Source organism: Saccoglossus kowalevskii, chromosome 4 (genome assembly GCF_978046115.1).
Source record: "Saccoglossus kowalevskii chromosome 4, keSacKowa6.1, whole genome shotgun sequence".
In the NCBI taxonomy this organism is placed as follows: Eukaryota; Metazoa; Hemichordata; class Enteropneusta; family Harrimaniidae; genus Saccoglossus; species Saccoglossus kowalevskii.
This window is the reverse complement of record NC_140644.1, coordinates 20,378,249-20,406,005: the sequence shown is the minus strand read 5'-3', so window position 1 is coordinate 20,406,005 and position 27,757 is coordinate 20,378,249. Positions and strand designations below refer to the sequence as shown.

General features: G+C 38.1%; 2 protein-coding genes across 5 annotated transcripts in view; one reads left to right on the top strand and one right to left on the bottom strand.

The window, feature by feature from the left end:
* The window catches only part of LOC100372658 (gamma-aminobutyric acid receptor subunit alpha-6-like), a 38,428-nt gene extending 20,500 nt beyond the window's left edge, over positions 1 to 17,928 (bottom strand). Inside the window, exons 1-4 of one of the 2 annotated variants that reach the window (XM_085497935.1) lie at positions 17,678 to 17,928; positions 15,767 to 15,913; positions 14,907 to 15,073; positions 1,064 to 1,131 (exon numbers count right to left, since the gene is read on the bottom strand). In XM_085497935.1, the coding sequence (XP_085354061.1) occupies positions 1,064 to 1,131; positions 14,907 to 15,073; positions 15,767 to 15,867 (336 nt within the window). In that variant the 5' untranslated portion in view covers positions 15,868 to 15,913; positions 17,678 to 17,928. Of the gene's footprint in view, positions 1 to 1,063; positions 1,132 to 14,906; positions 15,074 to 15,766; positions 15,914 to 16,069; positions 16,187 to 17,677 lie in introns of those variants that run through there. The other variant, XM_006813288.3, reaches the window with a different exon arrangement.
* LOC102802810 (gamma-aminobutyric acid receptor subunit beta-3-like) overlaps positions 16,296 to 27,757 on the top strand; it is a 28,986-nt gene continuing 17,524 nt past the window's right edge. For 2 of the 3 annotated variants that reach the window (XM_085497934.1, XM_085497933.1), the window contains exons 1-8: positions 16,296 to 16,361; positions 18,041 to 18,814; positions 18,943 to 19,064; positions 19,235 to 19,302; positions 21,825 to 22,045; positions 22,622 to 22,704; positions 26,319 to 26,456; positions 26,918 to 27,070. In XM_085497934.1, coding sequence (XP_085354060.1) covers positions 18,750 to 18,814; positions 18,943 to 19,064; positions 19,235 to 19,302; positions 21,825 to 22,045; positions 22,622 to 22,704; positions 26,319 to 26,456; positions 26,918 to 27,070 — 850 coding nt within the window. In that variant the 5' untranslated portion in view covers positions 16,296 to 16,361; positions 18,041 to 18,749. The remainder of the gene's footprint in view (positions 16,362 to 18,040; positions 18,815 to 18,942; positions 19,065 to 19,234; positions 19,303 to 21,824; positions 22,046 to 22,621; positions 22,705 to 26,318; positions 26,457 to 26,917; positions 27,071 to 27,757) is intronic. The other variant, XM_006813285.3, reaches the window with a different exon arrangement.

Below are 27,757 nucleotides of genomic sequence, written 5' to 3'. Positions count from 1 at the left end.
GACACTTGAGCGTAATTCAATTTAGAGTAACAGTCGTGAGTACGGTTCTTGACATTAACTTGACTTTCTACCCTTGTTTCATCTTACAGAATGACGACATTCACTACTTCACACGTAGCTCCCATCTCACACAGCCAAATATAGTATAATAAATGGACAATCTGTCTCTACATTCATTTTTTTTTAAAACTGGAACAACACGAACGATTATGTCGGTTAGTATCACCGACAGTGCCGTCACATGGCCCGGTCGGTGGAAGGAAGCTACAAGACAAATTTTTGCCGACGGACGAAAACAAAATTGGGCATGTTCCCCATTAAAGTTACGTGGATTATACCATTTTTTACCTCCATGATTATACTAATCGGCTATCAGTTATAATCGTTTGTGTCGAGTAAATTCACGTTCATGGGGTTTACGCAATGTTAATTTGAGCGGAAAAACAACATAAACCGGCGCAGACAATTATATCAATTTCTTGAAACGCAATGCCCTGCCCGACGGACACTACGCCTTGAAATGAAACGTATTATCGAAGACTGTGAATTATTTTGAAAACAGGAAGATGCAATGATGCGTCACTAAATGTGAACAGACGGGTTAATTACGTATACAAGGAGTGCATGTCAGGTACGAAGCCCGACCTTTGCTGTTTAATTCTCTCTGTGGAATTGCCTGAACGGAACTGTTACTCTTTTCTTTCATTTATGCATGTGCAATATATAAGAATACCCCTAAATCGAACGCGTTGCATACAGATAGATGTGATGCATGGAAGTTTCTGTGAAAGAAAATGTCATTTCATTGAGATTAGCATGGCAGGTCAGAGGTCAGAATACTGATGATCTGATGACAACATGAGAGTACCCCCATTTAATGGGCACATTGCTATTTCAACAGAATAACGTCAGACGGTTAGAATTTTAAGACGGGATTTCCTAAACTTGAAAAAATATTACATTCTGCGTCTGGTCGCTCGGGTGATAATTCACGAGAGGATAAACGAAGTAGGTGAAAGGTTCGGACAGATGAATAAATATTGCTGATTGATATGTAGCTTACCATGTCAATTTCTACGACAGGGCCTATACTTAAAGCATACATATCTGCCTGCACGTTGACTGGGCGACCTGAAAATAAAATAAAACAAAACACGCTTGTCAGATGATATACTCGTACAATGTTTTTCACGTAGAGCTGCAGCAATGGGCAATGTCAATAATAGAAATAACTAATAAATTATAGAGAAATCCGTGAATCTGTGTGAAATGTCAAAATCATGATATTCAAGATATATGCCTATTGCATGTTATTCGATCATACGAACAAACTGGTGCAGAAAATAATTATTTGCCTCACAAAGTTTGCAATAACAGACCATTATGTCTTATTGTACATGAACAATATTAGAGAAAGATTTAAGTGAGCAGTGCAGCGCCTCTCATATCAATCTCAATTTATGTGTATATTTGACAAATATCTCAAGAAATTGTAGTTCATTCCGAATAAGGTCAAATGTCAAAAACACGACAACTTGTAGGAAATCCATCATGGCCGACAAGTCTGATTGTTGTGCACACTGATCAATAAATGTGTTTGATATGTACAAGAACACATAATCCAATGTACAATAAACTTGTAATAACAAATTATCGGCACACAACAGAGACTACTAAACCCGATTATAGCGCAAACCATTCACTGGCATAATTTAATATCAGAGTTCTAAAAAATGTCGTCTCGATTGCATTCTAGGGCCTGGCAGGCGGAAATACCTGCGGGGGTATAACTATGGCAAGCCGGTAATATCCTATCTAGGGTTTGCATCTGGTTTTGTAATGCGTGCTTTACCTGCATGCATGCAATAATAGCTGCAATTCTCTCCCCAGGGACACGACATACGGTGTGCGGCAGTTTTCGCCTTCATTCAAAAAGTATTTTAAACTGACTGAGAGCATACAAACTGCTCAATGCTTATTGATTACGTAAACTGCTGTTTTAGGGCATTGGTGCACGTGATTTTATTAACTCTCGTCGCGTTATTGAAAATTAGAACCCAGAATTCACTTAACTTCCTCTGTAAACTAAACTCCATCAACAAATTATGGCTCGCTGCCCTCTTATAAATAGCGCGGTCTGATTGGAATACAAATGAGATCATTATTATTCAGTTGTCATGTCCATGAATGTTGACTAGAAATATTTAGGCATTTTGTCAGGGTCGTCTAACTGTGATATTTTTAATAATGTACCATAATTTGTGATTTTTATCACGTGACATACCCAAATTGTGAATAAACATAATAAACTAAACTACAATTACAGAAGTATTGCTGGACAACTTGAAAATATATTGCCCTGACACATTTCCTAATTTCCTAATTGAACAAAAACGAATATACTCCTAAATGTAGGTGAATGAATACCAGGGAGACTATTACTAATGGTTATAAAGTCTTATCTCAATACAGGTTTGGTTTGAATAGTTATCCTGGGAGTCGATATTCCTTGGAGAGCAGTATCAGCAATATTCACCTCGTGGGAATGTCAATCACGGAGGAGAAACTCACGGCTGCACGCGCCTTATACACCGGTATTTGCGATGACAAAGTGTATATTGTGATAATTATTTTTTTAGCCTTCCAGAAACAGCCAAAAAATAGATTACTAGTAGGCATAATGACAGCTTAAGCCCGAAATACTCTAGAAGCGGACATTGTAAACGTCTTGGGAGCGTGTAGCGTGGGAAAATACAGCTCATATAACAGCATTGGCTCTTTGACTGATGACGTACTATCAGTGTAAATTGACTGATATGGACATTGCTTCCACCTGTCAGCAGAGAAGCGTGCTTCCCTATAGCAAATCTAATTGGATCGTATACCGCATGGTCGAGGTCAAAATATCCAATATTTCAAATGGTGCGCTGCATACAACGCTTGCACGAGTCACGCTTTATTTTCCGCTCCAACAGCTTCAGGAATGTGATTAAAAATGTGAGAAAGAAAAGGAAGTTCAAAACGCTTTCTTAGAATTAATAATTGCCGAACTAGGCGTCCAAGCCCACAAAATGATTGCGGATGGTCATTCATTGTCATTGTGTTATCATATTTAGGCAATAAATGTAGTTAAATATAAAATCAAACGTATTTATGATTTAGTAATATCACGGCCAATTCCCAAATGAATTGGGGGAATCAAAGTGGGAAAATTAAGGTACATACAATCAATCCCCTTCTCACGCAAACCCGCCAAGCCTATAGTTTTGTCATCGAAATATACATTAAAAATGACGTACGTACACGAGCAGTTGGCTGATACCACGTGCTATAATCAATGCCATTGTCTCATTCGGTATATTAATGTCACTCGTGACAACGACTGGTTTATCAACCAATAAGGTGTATATACAAATTAACAGGGGTTTACATGTCATTCTTAGGTATATGAAACTACATTAATCGCAATGCTAATCGGTGAAAACAGACATCCTGTCCATTGTCTAACATGACATATATATTTAAGACGACACTATATGCCAATTGAATAATACGTCGTCTATGCAGGTGATACTATACTAGTATATCCTGTCCATTGTCTAACATGACATATATATTTAAGACGACACTATATGCCAATTGAATAATACGTCGTCTATGCAGGTGATACTATACTAGTATATCCTGTCCATTGTCTAACATGACATATATATTTAAGACGACACTATATGCCAATTGAATAATACGTCGTCTATGCAGGTGATACTATACTAGTATATCCTGTCCATTGTCTAACATGACATATATATTTAAGACGAAACTATATATGCCAATTGAATAATACGTCGTCTATGCAGGTGATACTATACTAGTATATCCTGTCCATTGTCTAACATGACATATATATTTAAGACGAAACTATATATGCCAATTGAATAATACGTCGTCTATGCAGGTGATACTATACTAGTATATCCTGTCCATTGTCTAACATGACATATATATTTAAGACGACACTATATATGCCAATTGGATAATACGTCGTCTATACAGGTGATACTATACTAGTACATCTTGTCCATTGTCTAACATGACATATATATTTAAGACGACACTATATATGCCAATTGGATAATACGTCGTCTATGCAGGTGATACTATACTAGTATATCCTGTCCATTGTCTAACATGACATATATATTTAAGACGACACTATATATGCCAATTGGATAATACGTCGTCTATACAGGTGATACTATACTAGTATATCCTGTCCATTGTCTAACATGACATATATATTTAAGACGACACTATATGCCAATTGAATAATACGTCGTCTATGCAGGTGATACTATACTAGTATATCCTGTCCATTGTCTAACATGACATATATATTTAAGACGAAACTATATATGCCAATTGAATAATACGTCGTCTATGCAGGTGATACTATACTAGTATATCCTGTCCATTGTCTAACATGACATATATATTTAAGACGACACTATATATGCCAATTGGATAATACGTCGTCTATACAGGTGATACTATACTAGTACATCTTGTCCATTGTCTAACATGACATATATATTTAAGACGACACTATATGCCAATTGAATAATACGTCGTCTATGCAGGTGATACTATACTAGTATATCCTGTCCATTGTCTAACATGACATATATATTTAAGACGACACTATATGCCAATTGAATAATACGTCGTCTATACAGGTGATACTATACTAGTATATCCTGTCCATTGTCTAACATGACATATATATTTAAGACGACACTATATATGCCAATTGGATAATACGTCGTCTATGCAGGTGATACTATACTTAGTATATCTTGTTCATTGGCTAACATGACATATATATTTAAGACGACACTATATGCCAATTGAATAATACGTCGTCTATGCAGGTGATACTATACTAGTATATCCTGTCCATTGTCTAACATGACATATATATTTAAGACGACACTATATGCCAATTGAATAATACGTCGTCTATACAGGTGATACTATACATTTGGCTTATGGCTAACATGACATTAGCACAATTTACTACACACCGTCTGATATATCCAACATGGCATTTATATGTATTAAAGTTCCACACTTCATTGATTTTCGCAAAGACGGACACGGCATGTCTATAAGTGATATAAGCATACTCTATTCGTGTTGGATAATCGGGAATATATACGATTGATATACACTGCATTCGCTATGACCAACATATCATACATATGAATGATATTAGCACACTCCATCCGCCATGGCTAAAATGGCATATATATGAGCGCTAATATCACACTCAATCCGGTACGGCTAACATGGAAAACCGTGAATGATATTAGCGCATTCCATCCGATATGGCTAACAAGGCCTACGTATAATTGATAAATGCACACTCCATCCCCAATGGTCAACATGGCATACATACGAGGGATAATAGCACACTCCATCCACATTGGTCAACATGGCATACATATGAGGGATAATAGCACACTCCATCCACATTGGTCAACATGGCATACATATGAGGGATAATAGCACAGTGCATCCACACTGGCTAAAATGGCATACATATGAGGGATAATAGCACAGTCCATCCACACTGGCTAAAATGGCATACATATGAGGAATAATAGCACAGTCCATCCACACTGGCTAAAATGGCATACATATGAGGGATAATAGCACAGTCCATCCACACTGGCTAAAATGGCATACATATGAGGGATAATAGAACAGTCCATCATGATTCACACTGGCTAAAATGGCATACATATGAGGAATAATAGCACAGTCCATCCACACTGGCTAAAATGGCCTACATATGAGGGATAATAGCACAGTCCATCCACACTGGCTAAAATGGCATACATATGAGGGATAATAGCACAGTCCATCCCCACTGGATAAAATAGCATATGTATGAATTATAAAAGCACGCCCCAGCCTTGATGGTTAACATGATATAAAATGAACGATATTTTCATACTCCATCCGCTATGGCTAACATGGCATATATTAGCGTGACTGACGTATTGCTTGACAAGCGTCAAGCAATACGCGCGATCACATACACTTGTAAACATATGAATATTCTGCCATTTTACCCAGACTCCTTCCTCCACGAGCGCAGTGGAACAGTAACACTATTCACAACCATTATCCGTAACGATGGCGGTCCGTAATTGGATTTTATTGCCCGAACCAACTATACGAAAAACAATAAAAAACAATCACATGATCTTAGAATCACTGGCTTGACTGTCGTAATTAAAGTATTCACTGAATCGTGTGTGTATCTTGGGTTATCTTGGTAAACGTGAATATTTTGATGAGTTTAGAACGCATCGCCTCAAGGCTTTGTAGTGTCAGACGTACTGTATTAAAGACATTTGTTGGGCCCACGCTTTGTTGTTGCAAGCTATATCGGTTTACAATCTCGAGACTCGGCCTCGCACCGTTATATACAGTTATTGTGCTAATGTCTTGTATTGTGTACCATTATATATCCTGGGTTATTATTTGATATTTAAACCCTATAATTACGCGTAACATTCAGCCCTGACGTCTGATTTTGACAGACGTAATTAAAGGGTAATTCAAAGCACAGCCATCCATTTATTGTTGAATTGTTAGTACTGTAAATAATTTCTACACATCGTGAAGGAAAGATATTAAATAATCATCAACCGAGTGCTGGGTACTTGCATTAACCAAGGCAATGCTAAGGCAGTGTCGAAGGCTATCATTGATTTGAGCTAAACGTAAAATCAATACTGAATCTGAATGATATTAAATCCATCTTTTGCCTGGATAATCTCTGTAACAGAAACCGACCAGGAGCCTCTTGTCGGGAATTTGCATAATTAATAACTCGCGTTAAATGACGTCAGAGCAATCGAGGGGTGATCGGGTTTTCAGAGGCCTAATGTGATTTTCAGTTGCCGACGAACAATTCAATATTTCCAAGTCCAGCGCCGGTGATGATTAATTACAAAGAGATACCAGTAATGCATAACGCCCAGTACTGTTACTTGAATGAAAGTTAATATTACGGAATTGCGATGTACACATATAAGTCAAATCAGTTTACACGAAAAAAAAATTAAACACCCCTGAGGAAGTGACTTCAGGTACATATTCCCGTAATACAATATTTGTTTACATGAGTAAAGTACAACTCGAAACACATGGTTGCTGCTACTAATGCGAGGCTGTATCTATAGCCGGTGTCATATTCCTTAATTAATGCCATCATCGAGAATTATTCAAATACCACGAGTAGTGATTAATGTAGTGAGGACGTTGATACAAACATGTAGAAATGTACATGTCAGAGCGTGAACTTCGGTCGGTTGCATTACAAGAGTATACCTCGTCAGATTCAACCAAACATGACATCCGTCAGATGTGGTTTCCTCTAAACGAACACCCGTGTTTCACAGTACACTGCCAACTCTGTACATAGAATTCAACAAGAAGGACGCGATTCGAACACGATATATTATCTTCATGTAGCTGAACTGTCAACGCTGTATTTGTTCCCGTATTTAATGTTTAAAAATAATTTTTGCAAATAAACAAGCTTTAACTGTTTATTATTATTATTTTTTTGCAAATAAACAACCCTTTTTAAAGGATTGCAATTATCTGAGACTCTGGATTATCCCCATGACAACGGAGACGTTGTACTTGACTGATATTTCTTTTAATGTACTTTTCAAATGAAGGAGAAAGATTGATGCCACTTAAGTGGCTGGATTTTGTTGTCATTGCGTATCAATTGACAACAATGGCTAAGTTAAATACTCCTAATTAGTGGCGATCTTTGGAATATAGTGTTTTCAGAAATAGATTACCTAAACAACTAGTTCCCAGAGGAATATTAGTTTACAACAAGTCAATGCTTATTTTCCCGCCAAAACATGTCAATGCAAATTTCAGATAGAGATTGTTTACCTGCTTACATGGCGCTCAATAAATTCACGAAAATATTACCAGAGGTTTCATAAAAACACGTGTGTTTATAGCTGACTATAATCACACCACCCAGCAATGCGTATTAGACGTAGGTTTATTCTATCTGATGACCTCATATCTTTGACATTCTGTACTATCTTCCTGATTTCTTGAGCACATTTCTATTCAGGTCATTGGAGTCTCGAGAATCATTTCCTCAAACATTTTGCTCTATATTCTCGTACGTGAATATGCCTTAATCACGTGGGTGTTATTTAGTCATTCTTGCCGACACAGTAATCTCAGTCGTCACGTTGCTAGGTTACCCTTATCTCCAACCACACCTGACGATCCCTCCTTCTGACAAGTTCGTGAGCCCACCTCATATCTGCATCGACCTTTGACATATACCACTTCAATCGTTCCTCTTTCTAACTGACCAAACAAGAACCCAGAATGAGCCACCCTCAAGGCCCAATTTCAACTACCACGCGCGACGTCTCAGAAAATCCCTAGCCAATTCACCAACGTCATTCTAAGTCGACTGCGGCTTCGTCCCATGTATTCCAAAACTGGCCAGCTGGGCTTCTGCGCCAGGTCGACCGTCGACCTAGATGACCCTGCAATCTTAATATATATGTTCAAATGTTCTTAATATTAAGCTGCACACATCCGATTCAATCTCCCCAATTTAACCAGTCTAAACATCGGCCCCATTTTGTAAGTCGGCCCCTGATGCCTCGGCTTCTTTCCAATTCCCATTTTCGTCATTGATTTTTGCTTTCATACGTATTCTTTTTTTTTTTTTTTTAAAAAGAACTGCTAAGTACACTGTATTTGTATATTGATATACTCTGTCTATTGTTAATATTCCCAAACACCGTAGAGCAAGGATTAACGGAGTAATTTATCATAAGTAACCTAAACCTGGCGTCGGTTTATAGCCGTAAATCGCACAGTAAAATGCACGACACAATAGCCCAACAATTGTTGAGTATTGAAGAAAGAGATCTGGTTCGAAGCACTTACTTCCACTTTAACAGATTTCCAAGTGAATACACATATTATGCAGGGAAATCTAAACAAATGAAATGGGTGGAGCTAATTACGCGTATGGACACAAATTAACATTTTAATGAAAGTGGTACGTACTACTGATCACAGCAACCAAAAAACAGCGTGAGGTTTTAACGACTATAAATAGAAATGTGCACGAGTTGGCAGGAGTACATACGCGCTCTGAAGCAAAGTCTGGCGTGATATAAAAGTGTTGCACTGTTGTTTTTGGTCATTAAAATTAAAATTCGCTTCGAATCGATACATACAATTTTGGAAATCCGAGAAATCTTTCCCACTGCCTGTTTTCATGTACTAGCAATGGGAGCAACCAAAACAACCCACAGTCGTGAGACATAGCATGAGCGCTACTACTTACGATGCCACCCTTAAATACCCGCTGTGTTTCTGTATGAGTGTGTCTATCTATCTGTCGGGCGGTCGCTTCACATTGTTACGCCAACGTTGCACCGTCGACGTCGACTGATACTCAACTCTCTCTTTTTTTTAATCAAACAAGTTCTTAAAATATTCGCCGACTTTATTAACCGTATTATTCATGGCGTCGCCCACTGCTTCAAATCATTACTATAATACGGGTTTATATATTGATGATTCGGACGAATTTGCCAGCTCAAATCAATCACATTAACAGTGTCTAATGAGCAGCTTAACGGTTTTGCTTTGATTAATTTTCGCTTTGTTTTTAAATTAAAGATTTATAACTAGCGTCTTGTTTGCCCAGTTGGTATTTAACACGTACCTCCTTGATAAATAAATATGAGCGACTATTATAAGGCCTGGCGCTCTGTACGTTTGCGCGCGCATTCTTTTGATTTCCTTCTTCCTTTATCTCATATCTTCATGCTTCGTTCATATACGTCAATCAGTGCGAAATGACATGTGAGCATTTCATGTCATACTTCATAAACAATTTCACGCTCCATGAAGGACCCCGCCATCTAGTTGTTTTCACTCTCGACACAATCACCATATCTTCCGCTACAGTTAACGTGAAACGCTGCCCAATATTATTACATGTATATGCACGCGTTCTTAGCGTTCAATTGGAAGGTTTTCTTTTCTTACGATTGGCACTGTTAGAGTGCCGCTGTTAGATTTACTGTCTCTATGTCACACTTTTAGCCACGTAGTTAACGGAACGCAATCATGTATAGTCAGAAAAGCAAATTCGAGTTCAAACATAGGGCCTCCATAAAATTGCGGCTGTAAAGATGGACTCAACAAACAAAATGAAAAACAATTTGACACGTGACGTATTTGACACGTGACGTATTTGACACGTGACGCCACGGTGTGGTTATTGCTTCTTTAGTATTCTTAGTAAGTTGTGCCAATAAATTGTTGACTATTTTTTAGTATCTCCGTGATGACAGAAACGTACACCTTGAAAGATGAATGACTCTTGGGAGGAAATGGTTTCTGATCTTTCGTGAGAAGACGTTAAAACGTTTGATAAATTATTACAAATAAAACTGTCGATATGTTCGTTATTTTATTATCAATTGCATCAATATGGGAGCTGGAAATAATGCCTGAATCGTCACTTGAACATTATATTATGCTTTGATGACAACGCAGTAAAATACATCAATCAAATAAACACATTTGTTACACGCCTGCCCGTCTTATGTTAAATTGACGTAGATGTACACGGTCACGTGGCATCCTGGTGCTTGATTGTCGTTTTGTTTCTGAGTACGTGTATGTTTTACAAAACTTGGCTAAATTAAGGTTTTTTAAACTGCCACAGTTTTCTCAATTCAGTAGAAGGCAATTTCAGTCTTCTAAATCGTTGTTAACCTCTGACCTCTATGCATTGACTCTTTGATCCGTCGAAATTATAAAATAAATGAACATCGAGTAATGCGGTTTTCTCCTACTCATTATGGCCTCATCTCACCTGATCACCCGCACCACATCCCCTGTGACATTCTCTTAAAGACGCTCTCAAAAATCTTCCGAGGTATGACCTATTATTCCCCCATCAAGAAGCAGAGCTTGCAGATTAGCGGTGTTTATGTATATATACATATGTCACATTAAAGGTCGACATGTATTTTTGTCAGAAACAATAATGCTAGTATTGATGATATTTAAAAAAAAATAACTACACCCTCCGTTAATCACAGTTACTTGTCTCTGTCGCACGGATAAAACAATGAACAGCTTCAGTCTGAAAATTCTCACATTTATATATATGTATTCTCTTTATATATATATTGCATTACGTGGTGTTACATAGTCCCATGTGGTCTATGCTATGCGTTTCACTGTGTATATTTCACACAGCTGTTGCGCAATCACGTGATAGAAATTATCGCCATTTGTGTCTAAATCCTCCGGGTTGACCTTTTTCATTATGTCAACCATGCTTGTTCATCAAATCTGCCGCTTTTGTAAATTTTCTGAGACTGAGAGTGTGCAGATAATCAACAGCGTAGATTTTTATATATCATTTTATATATCAAAAAAAAAAACGGAAATGTTTTATTTGCGCCTTTCTTGGTTGGAAATCCTTAATTGATTACTGGACCTAATCATGCCTTATCCAGAAAAGAATTCAAGCTTGATTTTGTAAGGTGTTTCTGCATTATAACAGATGTTTAATAGATTAGCTTAGGCCGTGGAATTCAGTGACCCGACAACTCCACTATTCCCATTACTTAGTGAGTTATTACTATGCTTTAGATGAGCATACCGTATTCTTAAACTAATCTGACATGCATATACATTCGAATAAATAAGACACAAGACTCTCTTGTATTAAATCAGCAAACTAATTAATTTTTAGCATTAATTCCTGTCCCTGTTACGAAAGACAGTTTAGTCTTGTCCCCGGATTATATAAACCAATGCATGCAATCAGCATATCATTTACTATATAGTTCCAATGAGGCGGCAACGGGGCCATTACTAGCCAACGTTATTAACACTCTAATGAAATTTCCAATGAAATTAAACTAAAACACTGAACATTACTAATCAATCAATCGACACAGACTCATTAATTAGGGAGTGCAACGTAAAACCTTCCCGCTTATTGTTATTAATATTACTGTTATATAATATCGGGATTATTATTTGGGAGGCGTTTCATTGTTCTGGGTTTCGTTTCAAATTATTACATTACTATAATAGTAATATGGTCAATTCAATAGTTAATTACCATGGTAACGACGCCTATTTTAATATTTGTGAAAAAAATTATGATTGCTCGTCCAAATAATTTATTGTTTTTCTCTCAAGAAATTACCCAGAGACCACCCAACACCGTACAATGATTAATAATCGCATTCCCATCCCATCTTGACCTAACGGATCAACTTTTTTTTATTGAGGGGATTTCAATTCCATTGTAAACTCAAGGCTTTATATCTATGGCTTGCATCAATCTGTCGACGACAGTGGAACTCGTCACCTGACTAACCAGTCTATAATTTCAGTTGCGTCATTCGATTGGGTTGTTTTGTTTTGTTTTTAGTTATTTTTATTTTAATTTTAAGACAATTTTCACCTGCTTATTGAAGCAGCTAACTACCTTCCCAGGTGACAACCACAACGTTGATTTATTGCACATTCCGTATGCAAATCGGGAGTTATAATAACTCTATTTGGATTATAATAATGACGTCAATGGTGTTCAGATGAATTATTAGCGCATGCGCCCTTACTATGACTACCATTAATGCCAAAGTCAAGTGCACACAAGCTTCATTTATATACCAGTTGTATTATCTCGCGATCTGAATTCATACTGGGAGGCTAGTAATGTACATGACTAACCGGTGCGATTGACATGTTTTATAAACACACAGTAACTACATCAACTAATACGCTATTTAAAACGTCATTTTTCATTGTCCAAATTTTTCGAACTGTCCCAGGAGAACACAGTTCATGTATACTTAGTGAGAGCGTGTCAGAGTTCCACTTCCACCCACAGAATAATTATTACACCATAATTGGAAACCGCTAGATAGGGCTCTGTAAAGGTTTTGTGTGTGTGTGTGTGTGTGTTGCGATCGGCGTCACACAGATAAAGTTTCTATCTCTCTGTTGATAAGATCGTAGCACTTTGGCGAATAATTACCCGTCAACGACTACATTACACATTTGAACCCCAGGAACACACAGCTTGCGTCTCTACATAGATATCATCAATTTCACATTTAGTGCTCCGTTAAGAGACACCCAACAATCTCGACGGGGTTGGTTGGCAACTGGTATTTCGATCTAGCTTAACTGCTAGTCACGTAATAGTATGATGACCGAATGGCTGATTACACAAAATCAAAACTCCTTCAGTATCTGGAATTGCGAAAGCCCGCGGTGATGTGAATCCGCTTTGCCGTCGTATTCAACCAGCAAATTGAATTGAAAACGTATATAAGCAGTGTCCCCACTCAGTTATCTATATAACTTGTGTACAATCGCATTCAGTCGATGATTTCTTCTTACTTTCCAATAAAACAAAGTCAACAAAAACGTACTATGTATGGAATTATTAGACGTTGTAGGTATGGACCGACCTCACTCACTCTCTCTCTCTCAAAAAAAAATGTCGACACAACGCCAACCGAATCTATATGTTGTCTAGTCAATCATTAGATCAATGTACACAATCGATCGTCAATTTAAAACATTCACCATCTAAAGAACACCGACTTAAGTACGATACTGTGTTAATATTTGTAAACGGCAAAGAGCGCGGTGATAAAATATCATGTATGATGACGTCATAAGGTTGGAAGTCAGCGGGGCAAGTCACGAGATAATTTGGGATTTACGGCAAGACAACGTATTGATACGTTTATTGCGAATCACGACTCGAGGTCTGGGCGTAGAAATACGAAGTGTGTCAACACGCGCAGTAGCATCAATAACGTTTGTAGAGCAAGTATATTTTGCCCGGGATTCTGCACGCCCAGATAACATAGATTTTTACTCCCAGGTTCGTTATCGCCTCACATCATATATAGTCGCGCACGCGCACATAGTCTAGGCATCACGTCATACATTGCGGCGCATGCGTACTCTGTATACATCTCACACAATCATGGCGGCGCACGCGTACACAGTATAGGCTTCGCGTCCTACATAGTGGCGCACGCGTACATAGACTAAGACTCGCGTCCTACATGGTAGCGCATGCGTACATATACTAAATCTCGCGTCCTACATGGTAGCGCACGCGTACATAGCATAAACTTCATATCATACATAGTGTCGCATCCATCCAATTTACAGTCACGGAAGATAATACCATTTAATCGCACCTAAATCTGAATTATGTATGCAAAATGACCGACCGCTCATGTTTATGTATTCGAGTTCAGAGTTGTTGCAGCCGGTGTCATTAAGCGAACCATGTTGTGATTTCATTAAATAGAACATAAACATTTAACGAATTTTATACTTTGCTGACCGATTCATAATACAGTAAAAAATAATAATAGGGCAATATAATTGGCATTACCTTTAAACTCCGAATTATGGTAACGTAAGGTACGCATTTTCAGTATTTACATATAAAATAAACTGTATGGCATGTACACGCATGCATGGCATGTAGTGTAGTGTAGTGCAGCGCAATGTAGTGCAGTATTGTATTGTACTGTACCTAGTCGTAGTCTAGCCTAGTGCACTGCACTGTGGGAGCGCAGTACAGTACCATGTCTGGTGTGAAATGGTTCATTGTAATCTCGCGTAGTGAAGTTGAGTAACGTACATCGTAGCGTAACGAGGTGTGGCGCAGCGCGGCACAACACAGCGTAGCGTAAGATGGTGTGGTTCTCTTATACAGACATATAGTCAACTAACGGATGTTGGTTCGAAATTACCTCCTGCGCCCGGTCGTAAACTTTTATCGTAGTTGGGGTATTCTACCATCTTCTTTAACGTCACACTGATATTACGGCGTCTCTCTTCCATTATCTGCGCTCTGCGAGCGTCCTCGATGGCATTGTCATCCCCAGAACCTTCAAAGCCATTCACCAGTATAAGATTCCTGTATATACGTGAATTAATAAAGAATAATTTATTGCAATGACATACGCGGTAGGTATGTGTGGGCGATGGATGTAAAAGAAACGTTACACTGGGTCGATTAAAGTTCGAACTTTGCGTTGGAAAAGACAAGGGGTATATTGGTATCCGGTATGCGCCGTTTGTTTTACGCTAATTACACAAAGCTGTCAAGGTGATATCTCTGCAGCCAGTTGCCAGTGATATATTGCTAGAAAATTGACTTGAAAATCCATCTTGTCACGACATTAATGACTTATCTCAGCATCTAGCCAACTTTATGCTACAGAACACATTAATTCTTTAATTAATAATTAGTTAGAGAACATATAAATCAGAGAAACGTGGGTAATCGAGATTTGAATACAATCCCCACTTGTTTTTATTGCAGTGAAGATACGGCTCGAGATTTAACAACGAAGCATAAAAGAGAAGCCGAGTTTACAGCCTGGGCTATTGAAGAAGCAATTCAAAAGCGAGAAATGCACACAATGTGGTCAATGATAGTTATTTTGTAGCAGCACCCCCACAATGTACTTTGATCATCTATTTTTGGTTTAAGCCGAACCTACTAACATATGATTGTGCTCACCGATCCACTAGGATCTGCTAGGCACGTCATACAAATGGAGTTTGTATGATATTTGTTATATGCGGAGCCAGAGAAATTACTTACCGGCAAGTCAACAGCTGAAATAATACAGCAATACAAATGGATGATAATGATAGGAAGTTGAAACAGCGCTGATTTTCGACGGGAGTAATCAGGCAAGTCATCGTATAAATAGAGTGTCAAAACGTTGATAGTTTTCGGTAGTTAAACCTGAAAAAAAGATCAGTGCAGGAGACTGATGAGCAAAGGTAAACACGCTGTCACAAGCGTATTGTGTTACCGATCACGAGTGGTTGCCGAGAACGTGCACGAGACTCTTTGAAAGCACGGGTGCTACGCGTGAAAACAACGTTCAACGCGACTTACCGGTAGTGCACATACGTACATACGTTGATAGTGGCCAGAATCATAGACGACGTGGATTTAAGTTACGATTTTGTTATTCGATAGCCCTTCGATATATACACACACAATTCAATTACTCGGCGATATGCTTGTTGGATGTAACCTCCCCGTACATCGACATGCTGTCTGATGTTTTCTTTGAAATGCATGACGGGAATTACAGTCAGTGCGTACACTGGAAAGACACACGGTACGAGTCGCCTTGTGCTTCGCGTCAATTTAGTCATATTCATCGGTTTAAATGTTGGTTAAGGTCAGTTTTTAAATGTTATTTAGCTACCTTTCAAATTGTGCGCTTCGAGGCTTTTGTGTGTATTATGTGCGAACATCAATGTGTTGTGTTCCGAAATCGTTCGATGCGTCGCCGATTGCTTTGGTGATTCGATTTTGTGTGTCCGCCGCCGTCGCGTTGATTGTATGTATGTCATTACGTTGGGTTTGCATATCGCCCGGTGACGCGGCTATTCTCAATTATCAACGTACTCGGCTCGGCATGTTCGTTATAATCACTGAATAGAGTGGCTCTTTCTACTGAGGGAGTTTTATCATTACAAATTTGTAAACGACTTATCGTTGTTTAATTGTGAATTGAACGACTCTGCACTAAGCGTGAAATACATCAATTACAACGCATAGACCAAACATTGACATTTGAAATATGGAATCGATCATAAATGCTGGCTTAGTAAATATTTTTATAATCACCTCTGAACACAAATAACTGACAACAAGGTATTGACAGAGTAAATACTGTTATTTTTTTTAAATATTATTCAATGCTTTTGTGTACAACGCGTCAGTTGTTATAGTCATAACCTTTTTTTTGCTGTTGACAGTCGCAATGGAGGTAAATTACTGGTTGTAGTCATGTTCTTTTTGTTACCGTCTGACAGCAGTCACAATATATTTGATGATCGCGCATGGATGGGAAGGAATAATTTTACCTCTCTAGTTAGTGGGAATACGCGTTTAGTACCTTGTTACTGGCGATGCCGCGGCGATTTAAATTGATGGGGATAAACCTGGCTATTAGAGCGCTGGAAGGTATGATAATCAAATCACGGGAACACCCATTGAATGGCAAGCTCTGATCAAATGGAAAATCATCACCAAAATACAGAGCAACTTTATTCAAAATATAATTACGTAATTGAATCAACGATAAGTTCGTGTGCGATTTTTACATCTACAAGGCAGTATAATACCACGTATGTCTTTATATTATCAATATTTGATTTAACATTCTCTTTGCGCACATGTTTTGTGAAATGAAGAGTTTATGTTTTCCAGCATTCGTGTTGGTACGCCCGACTCACTCACTGGTTGAGTGCCGTGCCATAAGTCAAAGGTGAGGGGAAACAGACCAACAACGAATTTCGAGCTACTGAGCACGAATACGTGGCGGTACTCCCTCGTCGGTGTCGTGCATTTAACAAATATGTACCAATAAAAAATTAAATTGAGATGCGACAGAGTTGTCTTCGATAAGTACGTGAATCATATGTGCCATCATGATTGGACAATTAATACGCGCCGTAATTATGATGACGCTCTGTTATCAATACTTACTCTCTGTTGTCAGTTAAAGTATTCATATGCAAATCGTCTCTTCACTGTGATATCAATTCACCATCAGATAACAAAATTCTGAGGCACACGCAGACAAGTTTTAACCTCACCGAACAGGGCTAACATCGACGATGTTGTCTTGACGCATATTCTTAGCGGTGACTCTTTCTCTCCATTGGTTATCTCACCAGCCTCTGGAATGATAGGCTGCCTGTGACCTATAGGTGAAACTCTGCCTATATTACCCCCTGCGGTGCTACATGCAATTGGACTTGTGGACGACTACAACGTCGCACTGCACTGCTGCGTATCCAACAAATCCGTGCATAGTATATATCAATTCTTTACTGTATCTATCCACAGAAAATCTCCGGCTGTTGATGGTTCAACTGATTGTCCCGCCCTCAACTCTGTGTTGTTTTTGGACAATGGGAGCGCTCCTAGTAACTCGATTACTCACAATGATTGGACCTACACGTTCTTATCGGACGCTCTGAAATATCGGGGACTACATTGTGTTGAGCGGTCTTAAACAAGGAACATAATCAGGGTGTTTTTGTGGCGGCAAAAATGTGTGTTCACGGGAGCGGAAAGAATCGAGACAAACGTTATTTTACGGCAGAAGTTAACGAGGACTGCGTCAATAAGAATATTGAATGAACAACGCCAAGCGATGATGTATTATCCAACGTCATTCTTTACTATCTACTGAACGCTCAGTCGTCAATACTTACATTGTGCTCCCTTTCAGTCGTTAAATAAGACAATGTTCCGATTTTTTATTTTTAATATTGCATTCGCGCTATGGTTTAGCTGAAGTAGATTATTGCCTTTAAGAGTGTTTTTTTTTTCTCTCTCTCCGAAGCTACTATAACCAAAGCTCCGGCAATACCTTATATACTAATGAGAACGTGGATAACGACTGCGCATGTGTAGTACGGATTTTACAATTCGGGTTGGTGTGGCTGTTCGAGGCATCGATCATAAAAATTGAGTCTTATACGTACACGCATACGTTGTGATTTATTTATTTATTAGTGCGACTGTAAAGAACATCCACCGACGACGAACTATGTGGTCAAGTAACGTGCTACTGCCCCAACTACTATTAAGTGTATGCTATGTAACCTGGATAGGGTAAGTATATCAGCGGCTCGTACATACGCTATATATCGATCTGAATTCGTGGCGCTTTTCTCCCGGTGGTAGGGGTTTCAAGCTGGGAACGTTGCCACTTCATACACTCTGGTCTGTTTATTTCATAGGGCGAATTTAGATCTAGAGTACATGGTAGCTGATGATGATGCTGCCGATTATTTAAATATCACTTCTACTATCGATTCGATACTGAAAACCTATGATATTCGGTTACGGCCCAATTTCGGAGGTAGGTAATTTTTTTTATTAAGTATTACAAAATAATTGGAGGTATCATCGAGTTTATTTGTGGACGACGCAGGTATGCCCGACGGGGAACTTAGCTGTGTGTGTGTGTGTTTTTTTGTGTGTGTTTAATTCACATATTTCTTTAACACACAAATGATGGGCTATTTACAGACTCGCCCGTCACAGTGGAAATGGACATGGATATCTCCAGCATGAATAGTATATCGGAAGTCAACATGGTAAGACAAATTTACACTTGTTCGTTGTTCTTAGTTGCGTAGATGTAAAAAAAAAAAGTAATACGTACCAGTCTGGTAATATATAATGTTTGGCTGTGTCTCAGTTGAAAGACTGACCAGGGATTGAAGGTGCGACTGTATCATAATATCTCACCACATTGATTGCATGCACGCTTGCATAGTATCGTATGTGTGGCTCACTCGGTATGGGCGGATTAAAAGGTGACACGGTTTTTTTTGACGTGGGTTCACTGGAGGGGGATGGCATCCCGTTACTATGGATAAGTATCTGCACGTTAAACCATTGACAGTCTATGTACAATACCTTCTGCTATCTATAATAAGTCGCTACAATTTTTTATACTCTGAAATTGGTATTCAAGAATTAAATGAATTTTGTAATTTCACATTTCCATTATTATCATGGATCTAGCGATTTTGTTTTTATATCAACAGCAGCGTTGATATAATCCCCCATAGTAACACCGTCTTATTTATTCGGGATTCGGAAATTATTCTGAGGCGACCTTTTTATATATCCCTAAGAAATCTCCCCGAGTGGTAATTATTTCGTGGGAGCGCATTGGTTGAACGCATGAAACAAGGAATTTGAGTCACATTTCGACATATAGATATTGTGGTTGGTGTGACGTCACCCACGAGTTTGAAGTTTATGCTAGAAAAAGCATCATTTTAATAACTATATGCGATATTCAAATTAGTCTGTGAGTTACTATATTTTCTAGTCTATTTAGTTTAACTTTTCCATGAATGCGTGTGTAGAGTGAATATCAACCATTAGACGAGCGTCACCCGCTTTACTCAGGCTCTCATTGAAACCCACAATTTGTGCTATGTCTTCTTCCTCAGTGTATACAAAACAAACTGCATGCTAGTCGACGCCTGCTTAATCCCCGGGGGGTCGTTCACAGTCTTTCCCGTCTTTGTCGGTTTTCATCAACGCTTTTATTTTCCGCATTTGTAGTGGGTAAACGAATATTAAAAACAATTAAATAACTGTTAGTATTCGGATAAGCTCGACACCGTTTTTGTCACGTTATAACCAATGTGACATTTAATACCCGAGGTATTTGGGTATAGCTGCCACGGCTTAGAAAATGATTATCTTCACTAGTAAATATCAACCACACACATATTAGGCTCAACTCCCGTTCCGCTAACAACTCATGCAGTCATCTTTGAAATTTAATAACAATTTGTAATTAATTTGATATGAAGCACTAATTACGGGTTAATTGCGTGTTTTTGTTTGTATTATTTTACTTGCACGACAGGGAGTTTAATTGTATTTTGTAAAGTTGATAGTATCTGTAGCCATTTTGTTTTGTTCTCCTTGCACGGCGTGCAAAAATATATTGTTCCACCCTGTCCACATCATTATTTTTATTAGCCAGTATACCTATGCTACATGTAGGCCCATCAACGCCGTTTAGATTGCTTACGCGTATTTGAAAAGCACGGCATTATGCTTTTTAAAAAAAACACAAGACAATTCTAACGGGACAAAACGTAAAAATTGATGTCGATTGTCAATATAATATAATAAGCTTACCCGAGCATAGAAAATGTAATACTTTGCTTCATTACCTTTGTGTTTTTAAATTCACTGTGGCATATTTTCATATACTTAGTGTGTTTCCACGGGACTTGTTCCATCAACTGCTGGTTATAGGGTTATAACATAGACTTGGAACGTGTGTCGAGTCGTATTAACTCTGTCCCAGTGATTTGTAAGTGGTTAGTTTCTTCCGTATTAAATTGGGCAGGAAACCCACAAACATGTATAGATTGTACCATTAGGACCTAAACAAAATGGCAACTGATTGGCTGTACCTTGTACCATGCTTATTATTTGTCTGCGATATCATCAATATGATGTACCTACATGTAGGTTCTTCTGATTTATTTTCAAATTATAGTTTTGTATAATATATGTATATAAGCGGCAGTTTATTTCCACGTATGAAAACAAATGTGATCAGTAGTGATATTTACTCTAGCCTCGCCATATCCTCGACGTCTGGAGGATAGCATTCAGACTAAATAATTCCAAGCAAAATATTGAAATAACGGTATGATGCCATTGTAATAATAGTCCACGTTTTTTCTTGAGGTATTTGGCCAAAGTTTGACGTCATATCCTACTCTGACTAGGTAGTCAATGTGATCGATGGGAAATATTGAAAAGTGATTTTTGTTCATTTACCACAATTACCTTCAGTCAATGACGTCTTGTGTGAGGTACAAAATAACAAAACAATAACAAAAATACTGTTTATTAAACGGGAGGCAAATGTCACAGGTCACAAGAAGTGTGGGCTAGTTGTTTAACGTAAACAATTACCCCCCCCCCAAAAAAAAAAGAACGCACGGTTTAATTTAAACTCGTAGCCATGGTAACTTCTTGAATATCGTTTCCATGTTATACTCTCTCGAGTGGGAGATTGTTTAGCCCTGGTACTGTGTGACATGTATGTTTCATTGCCATCTGTTTTGTCTAGGATTACACCCTCACGATGTATTTCAGACAGTACTGGAAAGACGAGCGGCTAGCGTATGATCCAAGATTTGGTAATATTTCATTTGATGGTCGAATGGCCAATAGAATATGGGTTCCAGACACCTATTTTGTCAACGACAAGCACGCGTTCATCCACGACGTGACAGTCGCCAACCGAATGATTCGTTTCCACTACGACGGCAGCGTTCTCTACGGGCTAAGGTGGGTGGGTTTTACACGACCATATGCTCCGCGTTCAGGTCAACGCGTACGCTGGTGACGCCGCCACATCATTTTACGCATCATTTCGTTTCCCATTCTGTTTATTCATCTTTGGTTTCAGCTTCTTTTAGCCATTTCCCACACTCTCCCTAAACCTCGATGCACGTTTCACAACGTTGCACATTTAGAATGCAGTTTTGAAAAACGCTATCATAATTCTTTTCCCGCCAAAACACTGCCACAACATTATGCACATTTTAATTTATTTTTCTATAATTTCTTTGCTAATTTTGGACCAAATTGGCATAATATTCCATTGCCCGTCGATCATTATCAAAATTGTTTAAAAAAAAAAACGGGGGAAAATGACAAAGGCCTACTATACGTCGTTGCACGCGCGACTACAAAGAATGTCGACCAGATTGTAAATGATACCATACACTCTTAATCATCTGCTTATTTGCATATCTCGTTGTTCAGTAAATCAATTTTTATGGCTCTATGTAGTTTCTTTAATTATTTATTGTTTCAAAAGCGGCATGACCAGTGTTACATTTGTATTTTGTTTTTCTGTAGAATAACGACGGTGTTATCGTGCATGATGGATCTCCACGATTACCCCCTTGACGTCCAGAACTGTACCCTGGAAATCGAAAGTTGTAAGTTGAATTTTATCTTGATTTGCTGTCTACATAATATTGTTAGATATAAATGACAAAAGATTAACTCTATTTACAGGTAGCGCTTCAAAAGTGTAATTTGATTTTATCTTGTACGCGTATTTCTCTCGCCAAACAAAAAAAAAATACCAAGTAACCATTGTTGAAAAGAAAATGCCGCGTGAAAAAGAAAATAGAACAAAAATATTTACGTTAAATACGAGTTGTTTTCAATTTGGAACTATTGTAGCCCGAGCAGAAAATCGTTCATACCATTCTGACGTCATCACTACAGAAATATATTTTAATAGATGGTGATGAAAGATAGGGATGCAGCAAATGGAACTTGACGTCGAACAATGTTGCAAAAATTCTACAAACATTGAAAGCAGAAAACAATTACAAATTCTATTTTTAGCTATAAATGTCTTCGACATTTGCTGTTGTAAGAAACTGATACATCCTACGCCTATTCCAAATAGAATTACGTTACGTAATGACGGCATGAATTGCATATGATTAACAAAATCATCTGATAAACTAGTTTCGTGTCCACATTTAAAAAAAAAATAGACACCCGGGCAGATCTTGATGAGGAGTGTGTGTTACTGAATACGGACGGAAGAAAGATAGGGAAAATGCAATTAGTGATTAGCCACACACTGTATGTGAACGGCAGCAGTCAATTGCATTTTGATGATGTTTCAACTTTGCTGCATTCACTCGATTCGATTTCCTTCTTTGCAACATTGTAGGAAATATGATAACATCGTGACGTCATGCCATGTAAGCAGATTTGGGAATTATTTATAGACAAAAAGACTACTCCCTAATGAAGACAAAGACGCCTAGAAATTTGATCAGATGCTGATCAGCCTTGGAGGCGTCCAATTCTGAAAGACTGCCAAAATTTTCACTTTATTATAGACTAGGTTATATTGCACCCCGTTGAGCGTACGCCAAGATAAGGCGAACAAAGCGCTAGAGGTGTACTAGGCTCGCTAATTGCGCTGCCCAACTAATGTTATTCGACTTTATCATCACGCTCGTATCGCTCTGACAAACTATTCATTACGTTACAGTGATAAAATAAAATAACTGCTGGGCTTAACGTGTTTATATATCATGTATAAATAGAGCCGTTTTGCTATAGACTCATAGCCAATTATAAGCATGGTAGAGAGAAAAAAAAAACTAGCATCAAAAAATATCCTACCCATCACATTATGTCCCTATATAGATTTGATCACATTGCTTAAATACATACACACGAGGCATTAACCTCGTCCGTCTAAGGGCCCTACTCAACGCATAATCAACCTATATTCAACTCAAATTATGCGATTTCTTAAAAAATCGCTTTCGGCGTCTTTTAAATGGCTACTAATGCTACTCTGTTTTGAAATCACCGATACCATATCAATACTCGGTTGTTTGACGTTACATTGTGGACACATATACTCGTATACATAATATACATAATGACATCATAGTTTTCGTAAGATCTGTTGGGGGGGGGGGTGTTTACTACGATCGTTATTTATCGATGGCTCTCATGTCTCCATGATAACGTCATATATGTACCTTTATTAACCGTAGTTGGTTGGATTTTATAGAAACAAGACGAAAATCAATATTATAATCGATAAGGGTAAAATAACTCGCTTGTTACTCTACGCTCTCCGCCATACGTAATACAGATATATATATATATAAATTAAGCGCGCACGTGACTTTTTTCAGAGGTGCTATCTTGCATATAATCTATTCATAGTTCATCTGCCGCTCCCCTTGAAGTAAAAACAGACCTCATTGATAACCACATCTCGTGCGTTACTTGGGTCACAATATCATATACCTGTTTAAATGCAACTTCGTTTTCTATGCGCTATGACGGGCAGAATACCTCGCCAATCAGAGGTTATTTAAAATGTCCATCATGTCTTCGGCATATGGTGACGAAGGGAGACCTCTTCTTCGACTGATCCTGTCATTAGTCCCATTTTACACACTTGATTGTATAGTACATTTTTGTGCTGCAGTGACTTGCTTCGTGAACCATTCGACAATCTATTGGCTCAGGTGGTAAATGTTACAGTGTCTTACCACTTAAAGCGTCTGCACATCCGACGTATCCTAAGGATTCTAAGTCTATACAGAATAATGTACTGACAATATAAGATTGTAGAGTTGACACTTCATCCCCGCGAGACCGCGAGTAATCTAATCAATGTATATGACATGTGTAATCCTTATAATAAGCCAATAATCCAAATTATTGCCTCAAATATTTCTTTTTGATATGTTATACGAACTTCAATTGTTCACATGTAATTGGTGTTTCACGCCCTTCATAGCACTGTGTTTACGTAAATCTCTAAGTTCAGCATAGAAAAGATACGGTCGCCTTAGTTACAACGTGTTTCTAATGAGAGGGAGCAGACATAGAATCGCGTCCAATATAACGCCACAATCCGGTGGGCTATAATAGAACATGACACATGTGAGAGTGAGTGGAGAGAGAACTTGTATAGTGTGGGTGAGATCAGTCGGCTCTCTAAGACCAGAACATCAACAACTTGAAGAAACAAATTAATTGGCAAATTGTTTGAGATTAGATTCATAAACGCGCAAGAGAATTGTTTGAGAGTTGACTACGCTGTCCCTAGGTGATTGAGCTGACAAGAATTCTACATTACATTGGGAAAAAGCTTCAATTCAATTACACCAAAGGTTTTGTGAGTTTCATTGGACTGGTTATAAAATCTATGAGGGATTTTAATGGTTGTTTGACCGCAAATCAATAGTGACGTGAGCTCAATACAGAAGGTAGTCGAATTTTCCGATAGTATCTAATGATGTGGGCAGGATGATTATCCGAATTTCTATTTTCTGATCATTTCTTTACCTGCACACTCGGAAAGAATACAAATAGTGTACATTATGCCACACAATCCACCGTGGAAAATATCTGTGCGAGCAATAAATCAACTATTATGCGCATGCGTCTGCGTCAGTTCGATGATATGGTTTCATTATGTGGATTCTCAATTTGTTTGATGTAGTCCTTAACAAGATGATGGCACGCCCATATCCCCAGGCCACGCGCTTATACACGTGGTTATTGTCTTTCTGTTAAAAGGGCAAATTATCCTTTTTTACAATAATTGTATGTTTTATCTGCCAGCATTTCCTAAAACGATGTGTACGATCGTAAGAATCGTTATTTTTGTTATCTGCATTGTGTTTATACTCAAACAAAGAAAAGGCGAGTAAATATGATTTCAAGGTGGAAAACCGTGTAGACCACTAACGGTAATTTGAAACCTTCTCTTGCATCACGGACAGCTGTCAAAATACGTCAAATCATTGACAAAACAGTGTTCGTGTGTATACCCACTCTGTGTTCTCTTGAATAACGCGTATTTGTCAAGCATAACTCGCGCTAATTGTACACTTTTGGAATCATCAAATTGATTGGATTTGACGCAAAATAAAATGTTTTGACCAGGAAGTATTATTATGACGTCAGAATCGTGCTATTGAAATATTACTAAATGTTCAAGGGTGGCTGTCCAATTGAATTCCCATGATATTTGTGTGTTTTTTAATAGATGGTTATACAACCGAGGATGTGACTTATGCGTGGCAATATGGCAATCGTTCCGTCCAAGGTTTGGAAGACGTACAACTGCCACAGTTTGTTTTAGAAGAATACAGATTGGTGAAAAGACAAGCAGCATTTTCAACCGGTAAGAGAATGCATTGGACATCATATGACGTCACCCAAATAACGCCATCCGTTGTACAATGAAAGGCAGTTGTGGAATTCTTGTATGACTTATAATGTTTCCAAATGCAAAAATACCCAATTCCAGTAAAATAATATTGACCATGTCAGTGGTCAACGAACACTACTAATATTTCACATAATGCATTACCACCTCTGTAAAATCATTATATCAGTCGACCGAAAACACCCCTCTCCTTGATTAACAATTCACCTAAATTAAAGCATCAATATGGAACCAGAAAGTAGTGAAATAGATTATCGTACTATGGCCCGTTGTGATTATTTAGTAAAATACTCCTCCCATCACCACACCATCAACCACTATATGTTGTTAACATAAAGTTTAATTAATTATGAAAAATCAATAAATGTTACCGTGATCGCGTTCTATTCAATATGTGTCAAATGTATCCTTTCCAGGTTCTTATCCAAGGCTATCGTTAGAATTCCGTCTTAGAAGGAGCGTGGGTTTCTTCATCCTGCAAACCTATCTACCTTGTATATTGATTGTTATGTTATCATGGGTCTCCTTCTGGATTAATCATGAAGCTACATCAGCCAGAGTTGCGCTCGGTAAGTCTTGCCATTTCCTTTACTCGCGGTACGAGTGGAATTTCCGTTTTGATTATCAGCCAACCGGGCGCTTATTCAATGGAATACGCGCACTGTGTACCGTTAGGCGAAATTCGAATAGGCAAAAAAACTGATCGAGTAAATCAGACACGTGGCTATTACCAAATGAGCCCTTAGACAAACAGATTTAAATATGCAACTGTCATCATAAGGCGTTATAAATTGGAAAAATCCTATCATACCATATAAATTACATTTCGTCATTTGGTATGTCATTAGTGGAACATAACCCTACTTCAGCCCCTTAAAAATTCCCGTTTTCCATTAAATCATGTAGTAAGTACTTTTACACATTAGATTGTAATCTCTTAATTATTCGCAATATATTTCCAAGATATTGGGAGAAGATAGTGTTGCAATTAAAACGAATAGTACATAAACCGATAATGAGCAACAAATGATTTGTGGAATGTATCAATCAAAGATCTTTCAATACGCAATGTATATTTTTTTCAGCGTTACAATTTATGAGCGAATGATTCAATAACAAGATCAGTGTGGTATATAATAATTCCATGCCAATTCTAACATTGAATGTCGCGCCGGACCACGTTTTCGTTATTCCCGATTACGATATGATCATCCTCCATGAAAATATATATATAAGATTTATGGTCCACTTACGTC